The sequence below is a fragment of the Cydia pomonella genome, chromosome 12, assembly GCF_033807575.1.
Source record: "Cydia pomonella isolate Wapato2018A chromosome 12, ilCydPomo1, whole genome shotgun sequence".
Classification (NCBI taxonomy): Eukaryota; Metazoa; Arthropoda; class Insecta; order Lepidoptera; family Tortricidae; genus Cydia; species Cydia pomonella.
Window position 1 is genome coordinate 158,958 of NC_084714.1, and position 18,441 is coordinate 177,398.

General features: G+C 38.7%; 1 protein-coding gene and 1 long non-coding RNA gene across 2 annotated transcripts; one reads left to right on the top strand and one right to left on the bottom strand.

Moving 5' to 3' along the window:
* Nucleotides 1-1,875: 1,875 nt before the first annotated feature.
* Nucleotides 1,876-10,354, bottom strand: LOC133523184 (uncharacterized). Its single transcript, XM_061858660.1, has 4 exons — nt 9,564-10,354; nt 8,147-8,254; nt 5,537-5,696; nt 1,876-2,594 (listed from the first exon to the last, which is right to left on the bottom strand). Exons 1-4 carry the CDS (start codon nt 9,702-9,704, stop codon nt 2,395-2,397), a joined length of 609 nt encoding a protein of 202 aa, XP_061714644.1. The 5' UTR covers nt 9,705-10,354; the 3' UTR covers nt 1,876-2,394.
* Nucleotides 10,355-10,714: 360 nt separating this feature from the next.
* On the top strand, nt 10,715-12,885 carry LOC133523185 (uncharacterized). Its single transcript, XR_009800200.1, has 2 exons — nt 10,715-12,425; nt 12,497-12,885. It is a non-coding gene; the product is annotated as an uncharacterized LOC133523185 (long non-coding RNA).
* Nucleotides 12,886-18,441: the final 5,556 nt, after the last annotated feature.

Sequence of the window (18,441 nt, forward strand, 5' to 3'; positions counted from 1 at the left end):
GTTTACATTCGCGGCTTGTGGCTCCTCTCGTGTCTCTGCCACAGCTCGTGAGCCTCTCGAGCTGATGTACTCACTCTCGCCTCGTGGAAGCTCGCGGCTCGTCTCGTGTCTCGGCCACAGCTCGTGAGCCTCTCGAGCTGATGTACTCACTCTCGCCTCGTGGAAGCTCGCGGCTCGTCTCGTGTCTCGGCCACAGCTCGTGAGCCTCTCGAGCTGATGTACTCACTCTCGCCTCGTGGAAGCTCGCGGCTCGTCTCGTGTCTCGGCCACAGCTCGTGAGCCTCTCGAGCTGATGTACTCACTCTCGCCTCGTGGAAGCTCGCGGCTCGTCTCGTGTCTCGGCCACAGCTCGTGCTAAAGCGGTGAGCCGAGCCACGAGCCCACCGTTTGCATAGGTACACTTCCTATATAAGTACTTACTAGATAGGTACGCGCCATTTTCATCACATCACCTATGAGGAAATTATTATGGTACAAATTTAATTTAACCTAAAAAGTATGCAAAAAGGAAAAAGCGGCCAAGTGCGAGTCGGACTCACCCATGAAGGGTTCCGTACCATTTATGACGTATTAAAAAAAAGAGCCAAGTGCGAGTCGGACTCGCCCATGAAGGGTTCCGTACCATTTATGACGTATTACAAAAAACTACTTACTAGATCTCGTTCAAACCAATTTTCGGTGGAAGTTTGCATGGTAATGTATATCATATATATTTTTTTACTTTTATCATTATCTTATTTTAGAAGTTACAGGGGGGGGACACATTTTACTACTTTGGAAGTGTCTCTCGCGCAAACTATTCAGTTTAGAAAAAAATCATGGGAGCCTGGGGTCCGCTTGACAAATAATCCCAAGATTTGGCGTAGGCACTAGTTTTTACGAAAGCGACTGCCTTCTGACCTTCCAACCCAGTGGGTAAACTAGGCCTGGTTGAGATTAGTCTGGTTTCCTCACGAGTTTTTCCTTCACCAAAACGCGACAACTTAATATCAAATGATGTTTTATACATAAGTTCCGAAAAACTCATTGGTACGAGCCGGGTTTGAACCGGCGACCTCCGGTTGCAAGTCGCACGCTCTTACCGCTAGGCCACCAGCGCTTCCCATTTTATCGATATCGATAAGAAACGCAAGCGTTTAGCGTAATACGCTATTTAAATAGCTTATGTTGGTACGTAGGTTACGTACGGTTCTTTGACAGTTCTTTGTAGTACATTTTGGTAATGATTTGCGAAACAAACTGATTCCACTCGCTAGTATAGGAGTCCCGTCTCTTAAAACGTAGTGATTATATGCTCTTTGGTAGGCGCCTCGTGGCTCGGCTCTCGGCTCGCCACTTGCACGCGAATGTAAATGCGCCATCATAAAAATCCTGACTTCTCGCTTGCAGGTGGTGTGGCGCTGTCGTCGTGCACGGTTCCAATAGCGAAATACTGTAGGCTGCTGAGGTATACGTATTACACTTATAAATCGTAGGTTCTGTTGTTTCAAATTTAAATTGTATGTATAAATACATATTAACACTAGGTTAAGATAGATATTTGCATGTTGTACTAACACTATGGAAGTATGGATAGATTGTTTGTCCGAAATAAAGAAATCTATTTATTTTATTTATATTTTCTATACATATATACACAGTTTCTATTGTACAGTCAAGTGTAAAAATATGGGTGTACACATTTTACTCAAAAATATGTCCCATAGCATGTTATTCCAGTGTAATAAGAGCGTAGTACCATATTTATGAGACGATTCTCTCGATACATATTTTTGCAGCTCACTGTACCTAGTTGCGAATCTAGAACATCAACACATCGACTCGTCTGTTGTTTACTTTACGAGCTAGTGGACGAAATGTAATGAAACCATTAGATTATTACGAAATGTCATTTTATTTTTGTATTAACAATTCCAGAAGTGAACATGTCACTGCGGCTGTAGCATGGCCGATTCATCGCATTTTTATCGGCGGTCGTCATGCCTGTCACGTTCTAACAAGTTAAGAAAGTGACAGACAGACATACTGACAAGCGATAAAAATGCAACCACGCTTCACCAAATATTTTACCACGGTAACACTTTACACTTGAGGGCCTACCGGGAAACACGAAGATCGAAATTTTGTTACGAGTATCTGCCTCTGTATGATTCGAATATGCAAGAGTGATAGAAAGACAGATAACGAAAAAGGATCCTCTGACAGTCTGACACTGACAATTTCCTCTCCATTTCTAGGTCGATAAAAGTAACGATAATACCTACATATTCAATGTAGACTTTTGTGGACAATTGTCAAACAGGGGCCAGACAGATAACAGCGATTCGTCACGACGCCCAGTATCCGTCCTTCCTTAATTACGTAGAGGGGTAGGGCGACCCCCTCCCGCCCTGGTCACAGGCTCTCGTCAAATAGCATCTGGAGCGTGCGTAGGGCCAGCCTGCGCTGGGCCTTGGGCGGTTCGGGCGTGGTGCATTTCGGCGTGGTGCAGGTGGGGCACCAGGGGCACGGCGTCGTCGTCGTCGTCGGCGCCGTCGTCGTAGAGAAGATCTTCCTCTTCTCCGTTTGCACGAATATGATGCAGTAGAACATAACTGCAAAATGGACAAAACACCTTCGACAGAGAGAAATGCTATGGAAATACAGCCAACACCGTTAACTGACAATCAGTGGCGGGACATGACCAAAACTTTAAATGGGCAAGGCCCCTTGGTGGTGCAAGGAAATAACGAACATTTTTACGTAGTGTCCGAGCAAAGAGAATTTGAAATAGAGGTGGATTGTCAAAGTAAATTTTGTAGCCACAGTAAATTTACTGCCATATTTCGACACATGATTAATGACGGCATCGTAACAAGCGATGGCGCCATAACCTTGGGCCTTGCTCTATTAGGTGGCGCCAAATTTTGATATTTAAAAAACTTAACACATCAGTGAAATAATTAGGATCAAAGTCAAATGGCGTTCTAAAAGTTTTAATCATATATTTCAAATTCTCTTTGGTTATATATAGGTACTTATTTGGGGCGCGAGGCCCCACGGAGGCACGGACCGCGAGGCCGTAGGCGGTGGCCCACGTCGCCCACGCCTCGCCGCCTCTGCTGACAATACGTAAACCTTATTGCAAATCGTTCTAGCCCAAAACCTACGTGTTGGCGGGGTCGAGACTCGAAAGGGACTAACAAAAGCAGAAGACGTGACGCAGCGTTTTCAGCTAGTCCGATCCGATATGGGATGACGGATAACCTTTGGATAAAAAATGCCCTGGCATCAAGTCCTTTTACTGTTGCATTAGCGCTTTGATTTGATCAAGTATTTAAGTAAAGTAAGTAAGCAAGTAAACAAAAATAAATATTACATCAGATGAAACATAATTGGGTAGTACAAAGGCGAACGTATCCCTTAAGAGGGATAAGTTCGCCTTTGCCGTCATTAATCAACACACAGTAATTTAATTTTATTTATATAAGTTTTTGTCAAAAACCATTTTTGGTACAAGTTTTTATCGCTGACTATAAGTACTTTTTTCCACAGGCAACTAATACTCATCGAGACAATTCTAAAACCCCAAACACAATTAGGTTGCGTTGTTCTCATGGCCACCTCCTGTCTCCATCATCAGATCCACTCGATGGTACCATAATATTGCATTGCCACCAGATTTATTTAGGTATTAGATGCAAAATTTTAGCTCAATCGGAAACCGCGAAGTGGGTCAAATTTAGCTTCCAAGATTTGACCCACACTAACATACATATACATACTAACAGGACAAGTTAAATAAAAGCTTGTAAAAATATAAATAATCGGCCAAGTGCGAGTCGGACCATGCATAAGGAAGGGTTACGTAGCTGTAGATCAGTAAACATTAACTAGTCCGCTAGTGATCCTGGGTCTCTGGTAAGAGAATTTATTTACTCATCGAGTGTAATTGTTGAATTAAGATTTCGTATACCAAACTATAATTGCGTACTTTTCATATATGAGCTCCGATCTCAACTATGATATTCATTTCGATACGCTGTAGTCAACTTTAAAGAATTTGACAAATCACGTGCCGCCGCGAACCCGTAGAAAAGACAAGAACAGCCAATATTTCATTAGCATATTCATTCAATGCGCGTTTATGTCTCTTGTACTACATTTTTGTCTACTGAGATATTTACCAATTTTCATTAAACATTTAGCTTTTTATAGTAAAAAAAGTATTATTTTAGATGACTTTTATAAAAAGTATTGTATACAATAGTGATATAATCAACCTTTTTAATCTCGTACCTTACTTACACAACTCAGCAACTGAGTTGCCTAAACACGGTACTCGACTGAAAAGCTCTCTATTATATATCACGATTATATCTATATTATACTATTGTGTGCGATGTGACGAGTACGAACATTTTTTGCCCGAGTGGGTGGTGTTTTCTATGTATGTATTAACTTTAAGTAGTAGTGTTCGACCGAAACATGTTTTTTGCCGAAACTGAAACCAAAGGTTCGGTTTGGTTCTAGTTTCGGCCGAAACCAAAACCGAAACTATTGTTGAACCGTTACCGTAATAATAATAATACCTAGGTTAGGTTTTTTATAAAGTGTTTATATCTTTTGTATTGTTTTGTAAGTGTTTTTATATTTTACTTTTATATCCATATTATAAAAAATCCTATATATTAAATGAATAAAGGTTATAATATCTATAATTCGCATAGGTGGTACAAAATAAAACAAGTTTAGGAGTGTAGGGTCATGTAACTCCTCTGGAGTTGCAGGCGTACATAGGCTACGGGGACTGCTGCTTACCCTCAGGCGGGCCGTACGCTTGTTTGCCACCTGTATGATGTAGTATAAAAAAAGTTTGGTAAAAAAATGTAAAATAAAATGTACGGTCTAAAAACATTGATACGAATAAAGTACCAAAAATATGTATACACTTCCTTAATATATGGGCTATAAGGTGTATTCTGTACACCTATTTTTGGCATTTTGTTCGTATCGATATTATTAGACGCGACTGTACCTATTCTAAGTTTTAATTATTAAAGGTCACAATCAACCAAGCTCCAATGGGGCCTGTTCTATTTGTTGAGTGGACACTCAACACTCATACACCTCTTTTAATCTGCTAATACAAAAACAATTGACGTCCAGCTCGCAACAAGCTCTTATTCATCAATTGCTACGTATTTGTTCCCCAACAGTCAAATATTTTCCCCAATGCATCGAATTAATATAGAACATTGCAAGTTAGCTGTGAAATCACAGGCAAGTATTTACTGCTTAATTAGGGAATAAGGAGTTAAATATCAGAATGGAAATTTAATAACAAATCCATTTAAAACAAAACTTCAATTGCTTATAGCAAAAAAAAAAAATCGTACTTTGCGAAACTATAAGGGCTCTGATTTTGCCATTTTGGCTACGGAACCCTAAAAAGCACTTTTTACTTTTTGCTTCTTTGTATTTGTATCCGATATCCGTTATCAGATCGGACAACGTGAAAATGCTCTATTAGGAAGGAATCAGGAAGGCAACTGACACAGATAGAAGAGCACGGCGACGGTGGCGAAGATGGCGCGCAGCGGCTTGATGTCCATGGCCCACACGGAAGCCGTGAGCACGATGCACATGATGACCAGCATCACCGGCACGTACACCGACGAGTACCAGATCCAGGCGTCGTACAGCACCTCCTTCTCCTGCAACAACACAACAGGAGCTTCACTCTACACTACATGCGATCTGAATACAGTGTCAAGTGTGAGCCATATCTCGTCTTGGCAACATTTTACATGAAAATGTTTTTGGTGGGATTTCACTTCTTTTTTAAATTGCTTATGACAATCTTCCGTCTCCTAATTTACAGGGTGGGAGGGTGAAAGGAATTGGAGGTAAATGTTCCAAGTTTTAGAATGTTTTTGTTGTTTGTCTACTAATACTAGATTACATACCAAATTACAGCTTTCTAGGACTTCAGGAAATACTCTAAGAATTTTGATTATCCTCAGTGAGTCAGTGACAAAATTTGGGTTTTTTAGATATCAATAAAATCTAAAGTATAAGCCGATGGTCCTGGGTTCGAATCCCGGTATGGGCATTTATTTGTTTGATGAGCTCAGATATTTGTTCCTGAGTCATGGATGTTTTCTATGTATTTAAGTATTTGTATATATTATATATATCGTTGTCTGAGTATCCACAACACAAGCCTTCTTGAGCTTACCGAAGGACTTAGTCAATTTGTGTAAGAATGTGTCTATAATATTTATTTATTTATAAGAGTTTGGCAGTGGGGTTGGGGTTTGGTATAGGTATGTCCTGTTGGGATTGTTGCAAATAAACGTTTAGACGCAGTAAGAATAATTAACGTATAATAACAACTGAACAACTATAGCAAATAGGGAGCGATATATAATCGAGCTCGACCTTTGAAAATAGGTACGATAAGAACACGAGGGAACGATGCGATATCAAGCTCGACCTGTGATAAAACGTACAAGGCAACTTGTCGAGTTTGCTTGCTACTTGCTATTGGAATTTGTGTTAGTTTCGTTTTTGAGTTGTTATTATACATTGATTATTGTTACCGCGACTGAACTTTTTATTTGCATCAATCCCAACACCTGTACAAGTACACATACCTTTGACAAAAGGTACAAAATACAGTTATATGAGGACGACAACCACGAAGGACTCAATCTCCGGGAGCTGAGAATCTTCACTGATGGGTCCAAAACGGACAGCGGGTCGGGCTCCGGAACCTTCTCAGAAGACCTGAACATGTCAATCACCACACCGCTAGGAGCCCATAACTCGGTATTCCAAGCTGAGTGCACGGGCATCTTAAACGCGGCGGCTGCCATCATTGCAAGGAAGGTAGTAGGATCCTCCATCTGCATACTCTCCGACAGTAGAGCAGTCTTAATGGCTCTAAATAGCCATATAATTACATCCAAACTTATACACGAATGCCACGAACGACTAATGGAGGTATGTCATAATAATAATAATAAGATCACATTACAATGGATCAAGGGACACGGTGGCTCCCGGGGTAACGATGCTGCGAACGAGCTTGTCAGGCAAGGATCGGGGTGCGGGGGCGATTGGTCCGGAACCGATTCTTCCGATACCGTTTAGCAAGGTACGCTCAATGCTGCTGGCACGTACAGGGAAACTACACACAGAACACTGGCTGAACCAGACTGGATGCAGACAGGCAAAAGAAGCCATGCCTGGCATCAACGGAAAGCTCACAAGGGCGCTCCTTCAACTAGGTAAGGTCCGACTGAATATGGTAACCAGTGTCATAACAGGTCATGGACTATTTAACAAACACCTTTTCATAACAGGTGTCACAGACAGTCCCCTATGCTGAGGATGCATGGAGACAGAAGAAACAGCCTCTCACGTGGTGCTGGAATGCAGCGGAGTGGCCCCATACAGGGCAAAACATCTCGGATCCCCGAGAGACCTCCCTGAGGTCCTACTCAACATCAAAGGTTTGATAGGATTCCTCGAGGAGTTGGGCTGGCAAGAGTAGCCAACCCTCCACCCCCCCTTGTCACGCAAAATAGGCGCCAGTCGTCGAGTTGCGGAAAATCGCCCGAACTACAATACAATACAAGTACACATACCAAACCCCACTGCCAAAAGAGATATACAATTGGAACTTTTTACGTTAATAAAGTCCACTATAGACATAATATCCCGAGAATTTTGTTTATCTGCTATAATCCAAAATTCCAAACCCAAGTTGAGGGTTCAAAAAAAACGACGAACGGCGTCGAGAAAAGGTATGTAGTGCGTGTCTTGGCCGAGGCCCTGCAATGCCACCAGATCAGATTGGCGAAAAATTGTCCTCGTCTGGACTTATTTACAAACATTAGGAAACATGAAATATAAACCTACATGAAAAATTGCAGTTACTTGTAAAAAAAATAAATCGATATTGATTAAAACTAATTTGTACATAAGGAACATGAAAATAAACTAATAAAAGACATAAAAAATAGGTAAATCTGCCAAAAAATATTTGAATAACACATTTGATAGAGAGGAACTCCAAAGTAATTCCAAATACGAGACTGGTTTGTTAAATGGAGTAATAGCTAGGTAAGGCCACGACCAAGCCGGACTGGACAGGTACCATGACAGCTCCGACAACGAGTCCCACGCCGACGAAGCTCCAGAAGGCCGTGAGGATCCCGAGCCGCCGGTACAGCAGCAGGTGCGGGATGTGGAACAGCGAGTGCACCTGTGACACGGAAGGGTTAATTATGTATACCTAATACCTTACACTTCTGAAATTACAAAATTGTTGCGACTGTTCTGTACTACACATCGATACCTTCAATATCGACTGATTTATGTGCATACTAAACAATTTAAAAATAATAAAGTTTATTGCAACGAGCTCTCATATTTTAAATTTATCTTTAAGAAAACGATACTGAGAGAAAGTTTACGCAAAAAAAAAAACGATTTAGAGGACGAAATGTAATTTCTGTCATTGTCGTGTAAAATCACAGAATAGTTTTTTTTTACTTTTAATCATTCAGAAATCATTTATTGCGAGCCATGGTACATAGTTATTACATTTAAATTATAGAAACACATGGCACCCTGAAAAGGGTATTGCAAGTATTCTTATAGCTAGCTAGGACTAAAGTTATTAAATATAGTAGTACCCATTTATGAACATTATTTTTAAAAATACACATAAGTACTACTTAACCCACAATCAATTTTTCCGACCACATATGAAAGAAATTCTTTGATTCAAATTAAATAAATCCTAAAATCACCACTAAATACTGTATTTAACTTTTAAGCCACTTTAAACTTACATAACAATAACGGTCTTTACTCCATACATTTAAGAAAAGGTGGACCTTATGTATGTATTATTAAATTTAATAATACATCGCTACAAAGTCTACAAAAAACAATACATTGAAGTGTATCTTTTTATGAATGGAAAATACTTAAACTATTGTGGTGAGTGATCCAAAGAGGGTCTTGGCCTCCAAAACGAGAGAACGCCACCCGTCCCGATCCTGTGCCACTTTCCGGCAATTATCGGCTTTGAGTTGGCACAGATCCGCCTGTACACTGTCGCTCCAGCGGTATCAGGGCCGACCCACTGGACGGCGACCAGTCGGTCGTCCCAAATAAAGCTCTCTTAACACCCCGATCCTCACCTATCCTCAGTAAATGGCCGAACCAGCGAAGTTTGTGGCATTTTGTTTCGCCGATTATAGCCATGTGTTATAGTCATGTTATTGTTATAGCTTGATGTCGATCTACAAAGCAGCGTTTCACAGGCTGTCCCGTACAAACGCATTTTATTTCGTGTACTTATTACAACTTTTTATTCGGCATACGAGTAAATTTAAAGCCGATTATTATTATGGGCTTATTTTTGACCATTTGTCACAAAAAAAGTAACTGTTATACCAGCAAATGTTAAGAGTATTCGCGTCAGCAGTGTCAGCACGAGACGACTCGACGGCAGACAACTTCATGAAATGTCCCTAAGTAGGTAGGTACTGTGGGTAGCGTACTATGCTAATGCCGGCGATGAAGATGGTGGCGCCGGGGCGCTCGAAGGTGAAGAAGAAGAAGTGCCACGCGAGCGTCCAGTCGGGCGCCTCGGTGGTGGTGGTGGTGGGCTGCCACCTCTGCTGGCGGAGGGCCGCTCCCATCGTCTGCAGGATATGTGCAACGCCGCGCGCCGCCGAACGATCAATAACAACCGAACCCGAACCCAATCACAAACAATACTGTACGATTTCTTCAATTATCTAGTTAACATTTTCTGGTGTAAATAAGCTCGAAAACTGAAAATATTACTTTTAAAACAATTAATAAAATATAAATAGGCTATGACATTAGCATGACATGACGCGAGATGGTAAAATAATATCAGACTCGTCGTATCAAAAAAGTTCTAACTACCTCCACCTTCCATAGTCCTAACGCTTTTTCTTTTCATCCCGCTGGACTATAGCTGGACTCTCTGGAGTGAAAGTAATACCGGCTACACACGTTACAAGGTGTAACAAAAATAGTGGGCATATTCTATATCGTGTTCTCATTAGGGAAAAGTAGGAGCCGGCATTAATTATCCTGACGCCAATTTCGGCGGTGATTGCACCCCGAGACTACTAGTCCGCTGCCGGGGGGCGACACTTAGAAATGTAGTTAATAATTAATAACATTAGTAAAGATAGCGGCGATTTCTATTAATCGAATCCGATCCGATAACCTACTTTTGCGTAAAGTTGACTACCGATTGTGCAAACTATATCACCAGATGTCACTATAAAATTGGTACAATTTAAAGGCATGAATACAACATACAATACACCTCGTATGTCAAGACCTATATTTATTCATAATGTTGCTAATACCTAGCAACTGTTATTTACTTTCAAAAAAATGTAAACAGAGATATGATTGATATGAACTTATTATCTTTATGATCTCTCTTTTAATTTTAAAGTGCAGAGCAGAGCAGAATAAAATCGGAGCAAGCATTAAACACGAATCAAATTCAATAGTGGGGTTTTTAGGTGCACTCAATGTATGGGAACCAATATTTTTCTCATTAAAGCATGAGACTTGGCACACTTGTTACTAAGGTGGACCAGAGTCGAAAACGCCCGGGAGGCAGCGGGAGACACCCCTCTAGGGGGGAGGGGGAGGGGGTGAAGTTTTCCTACGCCGCGCGCACTGTTGGTCGTCATAACTACTAAACTACAGCTACTAGGGCAAGTGTGGTATCATTTTCGGATAAATAAAAGATGGCCAATCATTTTCTAAAACAAAAAAAAATACCTTTACTTAGAAAAAAATTGAAATACGGCCCAAAATCTAAAATCTTTTGAGTAAAAAAAATCTTTCAAGGTCAATAAATTTTTAATGATTACCGATATCGGATTAAAAAAATTATATTTAAAAAGCGCATTAATACAGATTCCAAAAATGTAAGTTACATTGAAAATATTTAAGAAAAAGTTCGTTTAAAAAAATATAGAACACCGCGCGGCAGAGTCGTAAAAAATTCTTAGCCAATTATGAACATCAAAAACGAGTTTTATAGGTTGCTAGTGTCCTGTAAGCTGTAACTAATAAGGATGGAGTTTTCATTAGATATAGTATATCATCATATCAGCTCATATATACGTCCCCACCGAGGGGCTCGAGCCTACCCTGCATTAGGGTGATCGGGCCTTAGTCGATCACGCGAGCCCAGTGCGGGTTGGTCGACTTCACACACAAGCTTCGAGTTTCCTCGCAGCCGTGTGCAGGTTTCCTCACGATGTTTTCCTTCACCGTAAGAGCGTCGAATAAACGTACATATGAAATCGAGATTCGAAAACACATTGGTATGCGGCCAGGATTCGAACCACGACCTCCCGCACAGGAGGTAGCGGTCTTAAGCATTACGCCACCGACGCTCTCTATATATAGTATATAGCTCAATTTTAATAATTATTTGATAGAAGACATTTTTTATCGTGTGTCTAAGCATATTTAAACTTATGGCTCAGCTGGGCACGATTTCAAGTGACCCAAAATCTATAAAGAAATTAAACAAACAGTATAGAATTTTACTTAAAAATGTTTATTATTTACATTGTCCCCCACAATCTCAAAGCTCCGTGCACTTAAGTTGCCGCTGAAAGCACCGGCACCTCGAGCCGCCGCACCTCTTTTTGCATCTGCACCGGATCATTTCCAGGCATGCATCTGCAGCTACGGGCAAGTCTGTCCATGTAGGTTGCCAGCTTTCACTGACTTTTCTCCATCCCCAGTTAGATGGACAGGGAAGATTTTGATTCGGTGACATCTGACCCCATACATGGACTGCTTGGAACACTGCCCGCAGGAAATGCTGGTATAGAGCAGCTTTCGTCGGAGGTATATTCTCCAATTGGCGGTCTTTTTTCGAGAATAGGTGCTTTCGGGCTTCGTTTACAGTTGTAAATGAACTGGCTCTAAAACAAAACAAAAAAATTAGTTACTAGACTATTTTATTGTATTGCTAGTTTTAAAAAGTGCTTATTACCTGTCATATAAAATGACGACAAACTTTTCGATTATAAATTGTATTTATCTACGTTACGCCCTAGCCACTAGCTAGAATAGAATAGAATGCACTGAGACTATAACGCTAGGCGGGCTATATAAAACATATTATTTTCTTTTACAGGGCCACAAAAAGCGAAACTCCTCCCCCTGTTCCATGCCTTCACAGGTTGTGATACTGTGTCCTATTTTAACGGGAAAGGAAAAAAAAGTGCAATAGATGCATGGAACGCATTTCCCAATGCCACAGAAGGGTTTCTGGCAGCATATGAGGGGAGTACTAGCGAGGCGTTTACAGTAATCGAAAAGTTTGTCGTCATTTTATATGACAGGTAATAAGCACTTTTTAAAACTAGCAATACAATAAAATAGTCTAGTAACTAATTTTTTTGTTTTGTTTTAGAGCCAGTTCATTTACAACCGTAAACGAAGCCCGAAAGCACCTATTCTCGAAAAAAGACCGCCAATTGGAGAATATACCTCCGACGAAAGCTGCTCTATACCAGCATTTCCTGCGGGCAGTGTTCCAAGCAGTCCATGTATGGGGTCAGATGTCACCGAATCAAAATCTTCCCTGTCCATCTAACTGGGGATGGAGAAAAGTCAGTGAAAGCTGGCAACCTACATGGACAGACTTGCCCGTAGCTGCAGATGCATGCCTGGAAATGATCCGGTGTAGATGCAAAAAGAGGTGCGGCGGCTCGAGGTGCCGGTGCTTTCAGCGGCAACTTAAGTGCACGGAGCTTTGCGATTGTGGGGGACAATGTAAATAATAAACATTTTTAAGTAAAATTCTATACTGTTTGTTTAATTTCTTTATAGATTTTGGGTTACTTGAAATCGTGCCCAGCTGAGCCATAAGTTTAAATATGTTTATACACACGATAAAAAATGTCTTCTATCAAATAATTATTAAAATTGAGCTATATACTATATATAGAGAGCGTCGGTGGCGTAATGCTTAAGACCGCTACCTCCTGTCCTGGGAGGTCGTGGTTCGAATCCTGGCTGCATACCAATGTGTTTTCGAATCTCGATTTCATATGTACGTTTATTCGACGCTCTTACGGTGAAGGAAAACATCGTGAGGAAACCTGCACACGGCTGCGAGGAAACTCGAAGCTTGTGTGTGAAGTCGACCAACCCGCACTGGGCTCGCGTGATCGACTAAGGCCCGATCACCCTAATGCAGGGTAGGCTCGAGCCCCTCGGTGGGGACATATATGAGCTGATATGATGATATACTATATCTAATGAAAACTCCATCCTTATTAGTTACAGCTTACAGGACACTAGCAACCTATAAAACTCGTTTTTGATGTTCATAATTGGCTAAGAATTTTTTACGACTCTGCCGCGCGGTGTTCTATATTTTTTAAAACAATTTTTTTCTTAAATATTTGCAATGTTACTTATATTTTTGGAATCTGTATTAATGCGCCTTTTTAAATATATTTTTTTAATCCGATATCGGTAATCATTAAAAATTTATTGACCTTGAAAGATTTTTTTTACTCAAAAGATTTTAGATTTTGGGCCGTATTTCAATTTTTTTCTATTTAAAGGTGTTTTTTTTGTTTTAGAAAATGATTGACCATCTTTTATTTATCCGAAAATGATACCACACTTGCCCTAGTAGCTATAGTTTAGTAGTTATAACGACCAACAGTGCGCGCGGCGTAGGAAAACTTCACCCCCTCCCCCTCCCCCCTAGAGGGGTGTCTCCCGCTGCCTCCCGGGCGTTTTCGACTCTGGTCCACCTTAGTAACAAGTGTGCCAAGTATCATGCTTTAATGAAAAAAAATATTGGTATTGTCCTATAACGACCCCACTACAAATAGGGAAATTTGATAATTAGATTAAGATAATTATATGTAATACTGTCTTACTATTCATAAGTGCTTGTTGCTAGGCCTACATGAATAAAGTATATTTGATTTGAATTGAATTGAATTAGAATCCCAATAGTTCCAATGTTACAAAACCAGGTTTCAAATTTTAACAGTGCTCAAAGCAATGCCGGGAGGTTTAGATATTTTCGAAGGTAAGAAGAAAATACCATCCTCCTTAGCGCTCATACAGCGATGTAAACAAGCGATTATTATTTTAATTTTGTTTACGACGAACATGTCGGATGACACTCTGCCAAGATTTGTGCAATTTGAATCTGCTAAGTTAGACCAGATAGAGTGCATCTATGGAGGTACGCACGTAGACAAGACATACGTCCTATGCCTGAAGTTCATTAGTACAAGAAGAACCCGAACCACGACATCATTACTCATATGTTTATTTTAAATAATATCTGTAGCGAATAGTTTACGGAGCTAGAGAGCGAGACGAAATTACCAGGAATTCTCCTAATGTGCACTTTACCTCCGAAATATCTTGAATTCAAGGCCAGTTGGATGTTAAGTGTACTAAGATGTAAATTACTAGGCATAAAATTAGACTCCGGCATAAACTGGAAATCGCACATCCAAAATATTAAATCAAAACTTGCAAAGTTTGTATATGCACTTAGTGTTTTAAAAATAAATACCAATTTGGAATCTGCTATGACGGCTTATTATGCGTACGCGCACGCCTGGCTGAGTTACGGCGTAGTCCTGTGGGGTCCGAGCACCGATGCTCACCAACTATTTGTTATGCAAAAAAAGTGTGTTCGCATTCTAACCAATACACGCATTCCAAATAGTTGTCAACAGCATTTTAGAGACCTTAAAATATTAACACTACCCTCTATGTATATTATGGAGGCAGCAGTATTTGTCAGGAGCCACCCCCACTTATTTAACGGAACGGAAGTATTCAAACCCGAGAGTAGACGGAAAAATCAAATTATCTTACCGCCTAGCAAGTTTGTCATGGTTAAAAATGGTCCCTTCTATCGATGTGTCCAAATAATGCAAAAAAAATCCGATACTGTTAAACAATTCAGCGACATTAAGTTATTTAAAAATAAATTAAGGAAGATACTTATTGAGAAATGTTATTATACTATAGACGAATTTTTTAAGGATCAATCTTTAGCGAACATGACATAAAACATTTAATTTTATATTTACTGAGAATGAATTTAATTTATCTACATATTTTCTCTAATGTAAAATATTGGCATATACGTAATTATGTTGACATGCACGACTTGTAATAATTATAAACTAACCTACTAAATTGCTCTCATGTTTAAATTTAGTTTAAACCTAGTGTTGCATGATAATTTTATTATTGTAATTTTTATTTAGGATTAAGTAACATGTCCCATATTGTATGCCCTGACAGGGTATCATGTACCTTACCTACTAAGTCTAAAAAATAAGATCTTTATATACTGATGAACATGATAAAACAATGGATTAAATGAAATGAAATGAAAAAAAAAGGTCAAAGAAGAAACGCTCAGTTGAGAACTAGGCAAGTCAGTTATGCGCACATGAAAGGGTTCTATGTCAAACTGAGACACCAGTCACAGGGTTGTTTCCAATTTTTTGAAACGTTGTACTAAAATTCAACTTTTACCCTAAAAATATGTTAAATTAACAAAATATCTTTTGATAGATGCTTTCGCGCCCAAAAACGCTCTTTGAAAATTGTGTGACGTCACAGTTTACGGTTTGACACATAACTATATGCATACACACTTGACATCACACACATTCACCTATACGACACATATACAGCTTGTCCACCACCAAAATGGCTACGGCTTGATATTAAATTTTGTACTGAGAACAGACAACGGGGCCTTGGTTGATCGAACTGTCAAACCGAGAGTTGTGACGTCATCAGAATCTTCAATGTCGTTTCGTCTTGGGTCACGTGACGTGTATTAGATATTTTCATTTCAATATTTACAAAAATATGCTCATTAGAGGTCCACTAAAGATAGTTTAACATGTTCTTATAATCCATAAGATTTATTTTATTGAGATACAATTCTATCCTAAGATTTGTAGATAGAAACAACCCTATTGAAGTACAGTCAAGTGTAAAAATATGGGTGTACACATGTTACTCAAAAATATGTCCCATAGCATCTTATTCCAGTGTAATAAGAGCGTAGTACCATATTTATGAGACGATTTTTTCAATACATATTTTTGCACAATATAATAAACAATAAATTTTGGGGGTTCCCCATACTTAGAACTGAATCTCAAAAAATCTTTTTTCATCAAACCCATACGTGTGGGGTATCTATGGATAGGTCTTTTAAAATGATATTGATGTTTCGAATATCATTTTTTTCTAAACTGAATAGTTTGCGCGAGAGACACTTCCAAAGTGGTAAAATGTGTCCCCCCCCCGTATCTTCTAAAATAACAGAATGAAAAATCTAAAAAAAATATATGATATACATTGCCATGCAAACTTCCACCGTAAATTGATTTGAACGAGATCTAGTATGTAGTTTTTTTTTTAATACGTCATAAAATTAAAAAAAAAAATTTTTTTCATCACACCCATACGTGTGGGGTATCTATAGATAGGTCTTCAAAAATGATATTTAGGTTTCTAATATCATTTTTTTCTTATCTGAATAGTTTGCGCGAGAGACACTTCCAAAGTGAAAAAAATTGTGTCCCCCCCCCCTGTAACTTCTAAAATAACAGAATGAAAAATCTTAAAAAATATATGATATACATTACCATGCAAACTTCCACCGAAAATTGGTTTGAACGAGATCTAGTAAGTAGTTTTTTTAATGTCATAAAAAAAAAAAAAAAAATTATCAAACCCATACGTGTGGGGTATCTATGGATAGGTGTTCAAAAATGATATTTAGGTTTCTAATATCATTTTTTTCTAAACTGAATTGTTTGCGCGAGAGACACTTCCAAAGTGAAAAAATGTGTCCCCCCCCCCTGTAATTTCTAAAATAACAGAATGAAAAATCTAAAAAAAATTTATGATATACATTACCATTCAAATCAAACTTCCATCGAAAATTGGTTTAAACGAGATCTAGTAAGTAGTTTTTTTTAATACGTCATAAATGGTACGGAACCCTTCATGGGCGAGTCTGACTCGCACTTGGCCGCTTTTTTTTCTCAAGTATTCAATTCAATTCAATTCAAATATACTTTATTCATGTAGGCCTAGCAACTAGCACTTATGAATAGTAAGACAGTATTACATATAATTATCTTAATCTAATTATCAGAGCAATTTATTGATGTTGTAAATATTATTCCATATATAATACTAATGAATATAATTCATACATCAAATTTAATACTAAAACTTTCACAAAATACAGTCATACAAAAAAAAATGTATAAAAAATACTTGTCTAGATTGTTTCTAGAATAAATTCTAAATGTCAAACAAATATAATAAAAACAACAAAGGAAATACATGCATTGGAATATCCATTTCATCATCATTATTCAAATATAATAAATAATTAATCATTTCGAATCACAATTAATCCCACGTTGTTTTATCATTCATGTAGTCTTGTGTGGTATAATAAGCTTTAGAAATAAGTTTACGCTTTACATGACTCTTAAATTTATTAATTGGTAACTCAGTAATATGGTTTGGAAGTTTATTATAAAATCTCACACAATTACCCATGAATGATTTTTTAATTTTATGGAGCCGAGTGAAGGGCACGGCGAGCTTATGTTTATTTCTAGTATTAATATTATGAATGTCACAATTTTTCTTAAAATTGGCAATATTTTTATGCACATACAGAATATTCTCATAAATGTATTGACAGTGCACTGTCATGATGTCAATTTCCTTAAATTTATCTCTCAGTGAGTCTCTATGGTTCATTTTATATATTGCTCGAATAGCCCTCTTCTGCAGAACAAAAATGGTATTTATCTCTGAAGCACCACCCCACAGTAAAATACCATATGACATAATGCTATGGAAGTAACTAAAATATACTAATCGAGCTGTTTTGACATCAGTTAACTGACGGATTTTGCTTACTGCAAAAGCTGCAGAACTCAGTCTATTCGAAAGAGTAGCAATATGGGGACCCCACTGGAGTTTAGAATCTAAAGTTATACCAAGAAAAACTGTACTATCAACTAGTTCCAATTCCTCATCCTTCACAATGACACTTGTTTGTACATGCCTTACATTACTAGTGACAAACTTAATACATTTAGTCTTATTCTCATTTAACAATAAATTATTAACATTGAACCAATTTACTACTTTAGAAATAGCATCGTTTACATCATTGTAAGCTTGTTGCTGTCGTTTGACTTTGAAAATAAGTGAAGTGTCGTCTGCAAACAATACTATATCATGGTGGGTCTTATTCTTGGTATTGTAGCGCCACCTATTTATGGTTTTTTGTCGGACACTTTTTGATATATG

Coding starts and splice junctions, on each gene's coding strand:
- LOC133523184 (XM_061858660.1), bottom strand. CDS start 9,704: ATGGGAGCGGCCCTCCGCCAGCAGAGGTGGCAGCCCACCACCACCACC. Junction 8,255..9,563: donor TCATCGCCGGCATTAGCATA/GTACGCTACCCA, acceptor TCCGTGTCACAG/GTGCACTCGCTGTTCCACAT. Junction 5,697..8,146: donor TCGTTGTCGGAGCTGTCATG/GTACCTGTCCAG, acceptor GTGTTGTTGCAG/GAGAAGGAGGTGCTGTACGA.